At 40.8% G+C, this 7,900-nt stretch overlaps 1 protein-coding gene across 1 annotated transcript in view; it reads right to left on the bottom strand.

The window, feature by feature from the left end:
* Positions 1-262: 262 nt before the first annotated feature.
* The window catches only part of EDNRA (endothelin receptor type A), a 76,343-nt gene continuing 68,705 nt past the window's right edge, over positions 263-7,900 (bottom strand). Inside the window, exons 6-8 of the mRNA XM_061142458.1 lie at positions 5,954-6,087; positions 5,440-5,548; positions 263-2,790 (exon numbers count right to left, since the gene is read on the bottom strand). Coding sequence (XP_060998441.1) covers positions 2,650-2,790; positions 5,440-5,548; positions 5,954-6,087 — 384 coding nt within the window. The 3' untranslated portion in view covers positions 263-2,649. The remainder of the gene's footprint in view (positions 2,791-5,439; positions 5,549-5,953; positions 6,088-7,900) is intronic.

Raw genomic sequence — 7,900 nt, 5'->3', positions numbered from 1 at the left:
TTTTGTTCCCTGCTATACCTCCAGTCACTAGAAGAACTCCTGGTGCATAGTAGGTGCTCAGTAAAATTTACAGGAACGGTGAATGAAGGATTGAATGGGAGTGTTAAGTGCTCAATACCACAAAGCTAGTTGAGAATACAGTACAGTTAGGAATTATCTGTTTGAAAACCACTCACCTGTTTATTACTCGGGAGAGGCACTGTGTAGCAAACATTTCCTAGGTAGAACTATGTATTAATCCAAATGAAGGGACACTCACAAGGCTTCTGTAAACGTTTATTTTGTACTTGCGGGCCACTGCCAATGCAGGCCCTTGGCTTCTGGCTCATTTCTACAGATTTACTTGGAAAGATGTGATAAACGTAGAAACTGGAAATATTCCTACTTATCAACCACAGTCACTTACTGGTCCATAAACAAAATGCACATGGAAGCCCGTGTGGTTATTCAGAAATCTATGACTTTCTGAACTTGTAAAATGCATTTTTGATATGCAGGAGACAAAGCATCTTAAAGAAAAAGACCACTGTCTAAACAAAATGGTGTGAACCTACGGCTTATATTATAGGGCTATATCACTGCCTGTGATGCACCCATGGACTAATGGAATTTGACTGCTAACACACAAATGAGCCCTGCAATTGGATGGCTGGAACCTGCTATCATTTTATACATGACTGTTCTAAAATACAGCCCAAGGAATCAGCTGAGCTAATTTATCATCAGACATTTTTCTGGTGAAATCTGATAGAAGCATTTGCCCACTTATCAGTCTCATCACCATGTTGAGGACTGGGACAATATAATACTTCAGACTTTAATGAATTTTGCTCCAGCACAGGAGAAAATACAACCCCAAATACTGCTTTTTTTCAACTAACCAGCAACCAAAAAACCAAAATCCCTTGTCAACCCATGGCTCATCCTTTTTCATGAGGCCTCTCACATTCCATTTGTAATGGTAACATGGTCATGAGATTTATGAACACGGATAGATTAAAACTGACAGGTTGGTTGTTTTGAGGAACAGCCACCTAGATTCCATTTGGAGTGTGTGCTTTGGCACAAATGCAAGGCATTAATATTAGATTACATGAAATCCATACATGCCATCTGACCTCAGGCATATACCACACACACGGATACATTCTACAGAGACGATCACAGAAAAACTGGCTAAAAGAAATTTACGGTTGTTTATATACATATATATTTATATACACAGTAAAAGATTTGCTGCTGTACTCACAGTCTGTAAACATCGTGGAAAATGCCCAGCAGAAGTCACTGTGGGCCTTTTGAAATGGTGACCATGTGAGGAGTGTGGGTAGGGAAAGCATTTAGATTCATACTGAAAACCCAGGGACATGAAGAACCTTAAGTTCATGGTGGCATCTGGGAGTAATTATATATCATTGACACGATAAACTCAGCTGGCCACTTTGAAATTATGTTTTCCATATTCCTATATGAAAAAGGAATGACCAAAAAAAATCTCACTGTCAGTTAACATTTTAAAAGCAAGCAAAGGAATATATACATACATGTATATATGTATATGCATGTATATATATACATGATACATACGTGTATATTTGCACACACACATATACATGTTACTATTACCAAAAATAAACCTCAATGAGAATTTCCAAATCTTCTGAAAATACACAATCCTTTTTTTCTTGCTTCGTTCTGGACTTCTATGCATTTCACTGAAAGTCTTGGGCATAGTTAAATGATACATATATTTAAATTTTAGTAAATGGTATTTTGATTTTTACATAAAATGCTTCCATTAAAAAACTAGGCTTGTGAAAAATAGAACTGTTTGATTCAAGCATTATTTTTCAATCTAACAGAAAAATAGGCACAAGATCTCCTATAATGAAACCCCATTAAAAAAGAAAATATAGGTTCTTAAAAAGTTTGCATAGCAGCTATTAAACTGCCATATATGGATATCAGTCTGTGCTTTAAGGTCCTGTAAGCTCCTGCAGCTTAAGAATTTATGTTTTAAAAAATAAGCCAGTGACATGAGAAACACTAACATTATTTCTCACCTGAATTCTGTTTTATGTGTTTTTAGGGGTGAAAATATGTGTCAATGAGCTCAGATCATCATCTGTAGGCTACTATGCAGTTAAAAAATACTGGCACTGAATGACACTTCAAACAAAGGAGACATAAACCCATACTGTGTTTGGCCAAAAAACCAAAATTACTTTAAAAAAAAAATAGAAAATCTTGTTACAATCTCTATAACTTTTTCATGGTGACTGCTCTCATTGAACATTCTACAGAACCACCATGAAAGTTTGCCATGTACTCGAAAAATCTATTTTCATGCAAAGGTAGTAAATATCCTTCTGGTTTAACTGAACAGTCTCCTTTCCCCCTGCCAACTCCCACCATTTTTTAGGGCTGAATATAACATGCAGAATATGTAAATCAGATAAATCAAAGAAGTAAGATTCGTTGAATTCGTGGGTATAAACCGGTCAGCCTTTCAATGTTTTGGGAAATGTTTTTCCAGGGGGTGGGGCTGAGTCACGACAGAAGGATGGAACAGATTCCTGGAGACACAGTTGTTGTGTTGATTTTTTCCTCCAGTAGGGCTTGAAGTACACCGATAAATGTTCCTCCAGTTTAGTTGATACTGTCCTTGTGGCTGCTCCTCTCTGTGTTATGGTTGTTTTGCTCCTGGTTCTTCCACTGGATGCTTGTGCCATTCATGGGCACCGAGGTCATCAGGCTCTTGGACTGGTAACAGCAGCAGCAGAGGCAAGACTGAGGGAAGGAACAGACCCAGATTAAGAGGAGGCCACCAGCCTATTCCCAGCAGAACACACAGGCTCACCAACAAGGGTGAATGTCCACAGGCATTTGAGGACAGAGTGTGGGCCTTGCCAGAAATCTGGAGTAGGGCGTTTGTAACCTCTAGGGAGACGTTAAATGGTTTATTCTAGTGCAGAGTGACAGATCCCGTGTTCCTTGTTTTAACTGATTCACCAAGTCAAAGAGGAAAGGAAGGCAGTGTTGGTGGGGGGAGACTGTTCTATGACTTGGGCTGGGCGTGGGTGGGAAGGACCGGGAAGGGCCTGGCGTGTCTTCATGGTACCACCTGCGTGCCTCTCTTCATTGGGCACCTCATCTGAGGCTCTTGAACAGCCCTAGGGGGTAGGTGCTATTTTCCTCCTGAATGAGAACAGGGGGGCTTAGAGAAGAGGCAGAACTGAACTCAGAACCCAGCACTCTCTCTGTTGGACTCCTTCCCCTGGGTTTACTGCCTTTTTATGAAAATCAGTCAAAACTGTGTTTAATTTCTGAGAGTGTGCACCTGGATTTTTTTCCCCCTTACCCTCTGGTTAATAGGTAAACTAATTAGCAACTGATTTTACTCCAGATTACATAAATGTATTTGTTATGACCTGCATTTTTGTCACTCTTTCTTAGGGCAGAATCTTTCAGAGGGCATTTCATGACTTGTAAACATGACCCCAAAGTGTGGCAGTAAGAACTTCCATACCAAGTTTTATTGATTCCTATGATTCTCTGGTTAATATCTCTCTGTCTCCTTTTAGACTGCAGGAGTCACGAAGGTAGTCACTTGTGTTTTTCCTCTCTTTTATCCCTAACACCGATAAACTCATACTGAGCACTTCCTGCTGTCTCAAGCACTGAACCACTTATTCCACCTGATGAGATGGATACATTGTCTGATACAGATACAGACGCAGCATCTGATTTACTGATGGGCAAACTGAGGAAGCAGGAGTGGCCCCACTTGAACCTGGTTTTAGATAGTCAGCTAGTGCAGAGCTGAGATGTAAATCAAGACTGTTCACTTCCAGATCCTGCACCCTTGAACTCTATGCTACTCTTCCTAATACATACCATAAAATGAAGTTAAACATCCTGGCCAAAGTTAACGGATTCCAGTTAGGACTAATTCTATGCTAAAATCATTCTAGGAACTGGAAAAATAATACCTCAGTGAGAAGTGCTTTGAACTTCAGGAGAACATGTGTTGGCTTAGCTACAAGGAGGTTTGAAGAATGGAAGGAAACTGATGTTGAATTAAATTACATTAGTTCAGATTTCCAGAGCCATAAACATTTAGTTTTCTTGAAAAGACTATTATGAAGTATACTATTAAGGAGCACTTAGCAAGAGCTTTCTTAAAAATGAGTTTATGTTTTGTTGAGACTGTGGTTAAAAGTCTAAGGCCATGTAAGGCATGAATAAGTTTAATCTATTCTGTTGGCCTTGGAGCTCAACTTGGGAATATTTCTTTTCAAAGCAGGATACTAAATTGGCATGTTACTAAATTCGTTCTTTTTATTTTAACTTTTGAGTATGTTGTTTGAATAGATATTGCTTTTCTGTTATGCTGACAATTTGACGCTCTTTCTGGGTAACAAAATGTAATTTTCACTTCTCTTCTGAAAAGTTCAGCTGCTGAAAGTACTATTGTGATTTTCACTTCTCTTTTGAAAAGTTCAGCTGATGAAAGTGCTATTTACAACTGGAATGAGCCATGCCGGTTGGATGCCTAAGATACACAGTTGGCTATTCTTAAAAATACTTGCTTACAAAGCAGAAATAGAGACAGAAGTAGAGAACAAATGTATGGATACCAAGGGGCACAGGGAGGTGGCAGGATGAACTGGGAGACTAGGGTTGGCATATCCACACTCCGGGTACTTTGTATAGAATGGATAACTAATGAGAATCTACAGGGAACTGCACTCAGTGCTCTGTGGTGGCCTAAATGGGAAGGATATATATAAAAGGGGATATAGGTATATGTATGGCTGATTCACATTGCTGTATGGTAGAAACTAATAAAGCATTCTGAGGCAATTATACTCTATTAGAAATAAAAATAAAGAAAAGACAGAAGAGGAAAAAAATCTAATTATATGGAAACAATTGAATTTGCTATTATATACTATTGCAAATGGGCGGCTCAGCGGTAAAGAATGTGCCTGCCAGGTAGGAATCTGCTGCGTGACAACAGGGCGCTCAGCCCAGTGCTCTGCGGCAGCCTAGAGGGATGGGGTGGGGAGGGAGGTGGGAGGGGGCTCAGGAGGGCGGGGACGTATGGATACCTGTGGCAGATGTATGGCGGAAACCAACACAATATCGTAAAGCAATGATCCTCCAATTAAAAAAAAAAGGAATCCACCTGCCAATTTAGGAGATGCAGTTTGGATCCCTAGGTTGGGAAGATCCCCTGCAGTGGGAAATGGTAACCCATTCCAGCATTCTTGCCTGGAAAAATCCCACAGACAGAGGAGCCTGGTCCATGGGGTCCCAAAAGAATTGGACACGACTAAGTGACTTCACAACAACAGCAACAACCATCACATATAATTAATTACTAATGCCAATAATTATTATGAAAAAGATCTTCTTGCTAAAAGAAATACTTACCTGGAAACAATTTTTAAACTTCTTGCTCACAAAATATAGAGCTATTGGGTTGATACACGAATTCATGGTTGCCAAGTTAATACCGATGTAATCCATGAGCAGCAGGAAACTTGAGCAAAAGGAAATAGAAGAGATAAATTAGAACATCATATTTTAAAACCTAACTAGCATTTATCTCTAGAATAAGCATTTTTCTTGCCCGGGAGACATTTCTCAGAGGCGGCAGGCAAAATCAGTTTTAAAGCCCTTGTTTAAATGGCAGTTTCAGTTCTGCAGGACATGTGCAGATATACCCACCACTTGGTTAACCCAGGAGGAGAGCAGCAAAGTTATTGATAGGGCTTGCACAAAATTTTGAGGTTGGTCATGGGCTGCAACAGCTAAAGAAAAACAATCAACTTAGAAGATTTTATTTCCAGGGCTAACGTGAGTGTAGAGCAGGTGGTTTTGTAAAAGTCTTAGAAATGTGAAATCAGAGAAACTCCAATTTCCTTCTGGGTACATAGGATCCTACCTAAGTAATTCACATCGGTTCGTGTCCATTTCATCATACACAGTTTTCTTCAAAATGCGGCTTAAATGGAGAGGGAACCAGCACAGAGCAAAAATTACAACCAAGCAGAAAACTGTTTTTGCCACTTCTCGACGCTAAAGAAAAGTGAGAGAAAAAAATACAACAAGTTTAGTGTTTTTCTACTAGAGAAAATCGATACACAAAAGGAAGTAGGACAATGTCGGGTTAGTTTCAACATGACATTGTAAAGCAATTATATTGCAATTTAAAAAAAAAGCAGTAGATTGGGACAGAGTACTGGAAGAAGAGGCAGAGCAGCCCACCTCACTACCCTCTACCTCTTCAAGATTTCGAGTCCAGGAAACTCCCTTGGTCCAGTGGTCAGGACTCTGAGCTTCTGCTCCAGGGAGCATGAGTTCGATCCCTGCTCGGGGAACTAAGATCCCACATGCAGCCAAGATCCCAGTGCAGCCAAATAAAAAATAAATAAGGTTTGGAGTCCAGTTGTCTTAAGCAAGGAGCTGTTAGTGATTCTTCTGGGGCAGCTGCCAGGAAGCATGGTAGCCTCAGGCTGGTTACCAGGGCCAGGTCAAAGGTTCGATGGTGGGCAGAGCGGGGGACTGGCTGGGATTGAGCCAGCACTGTGACTGGGTGTGTATGTCTGTCGAACATATGGGCGGAAGGTTAGTTAAAAGTCTCCAGAGCAGGTAATTCACCCGCATTGATGATAGCATGGTAGTCAAGGTGACTGACCCTAGCATAATAATAAAGTGGGACAAATCTAGGAAATTCCCTGGTGATCCAGTGGTTAGGATTCTTGGCTTTCATTGCTGAGGGTCTGGGTTCAGTCTAGCCTGAAACCAGTTCCCCTGGTTGGGGAACTAAGATGCTGTAAGCTGTGTGGTATGGCACCCCCCCCTCCAAAAACAACAAATAAGTCTCCAAAGATGTTTGGAAAACAAAATAGGAGTAGGAAACAGAAAAAGAAAAGGAAGAACAACATGTTTTCTCCATTTCTTGATCTTGGAGAAAGCTGGCATTTGGATTTTTTTGGCTTTTAAAATTCTTTCATTAATGACAGGTAGTTTCCAAAGATACATTGCAAATATAGAGTGCGGGCGTGCTAAGTCACTTCAGTCCTGGCCGACTCTGCAACCGTATGGACTATAGCCCTCCAGGCTCCTCTGTCCATGGGATTCTCCAGGCAAGAATACTGGAGTGGGTTGTCATTTCCTTCTCCAGGGGATCTTCTTGACCCAGGGATCAAACCTGCATCTCTTGTCTACATTTGCAGGCGGGTTCTTTACCATTTAGCGCCACCTGAGGGTGAAGGATTATCAGCACAGACAATTGGAAAAACGGGGACATGTGGACTCTGACCTGACTCCAATGGCAGGTTTTGGGGTCTGCACAGCATTAGTAAAACCTCAGGTTAGGAATTATCTGCAGCCAGCCATTTGCGTGCCCTGTATTTGAGTATTCCAGGGCATGGCATTAGGAAGCCCAACTGGGAACATAAAATACAACTTGTCTGTAACCGGGATCACTTAATGTCAGAATAAAACTGATTGAAAACAGGGTTTGAAAGGGTAAGGTTGGTTCAATCCGAAGCATACAGCATTAAGTAGGGGAAGCCTGCAATAAACCCATGTGATTGATAGAGCTATTTAAAAAGATCTCAGGGCAGTTGTCACAAATTGTGGCTTTAGCCCCAAGAACTGGGAGTTCTTTAATCTTTGGGTTAGCTAGCTAGCTGGCTATGGCTTCAGAGAATGTATAAACCAAATGATGATTAAGAACAATAAAGGATTCCTTTATTTATTAATCTACAGGAATGGGGGATCATTTTAATGGGCCATTTTGTGTCCACAGAAAGACAGCGTAGAAAGGAGTGTGTCAGGAGAGAGGCTGTCTCTTTGGAGCACATCCTCAAAGTGGGTAAACTTA

This window comes from Dama dama, chromosome 5 (assembly GCF_033118175.1).
Source record: "Dama dama isolate Ldn47 chromosome 5, ASM3311817v1, whole genome shotgun sequence".
NCBI lineage: Eukaryota > Metazoa > Chordata > Mammalia > Artiodactyla > Cervidae > Dama > Dama dama.
Note: the sequence above shows the minus strand (reverse complement) of the source record. Positions and strands in the feature narration are given on the sequence as shown.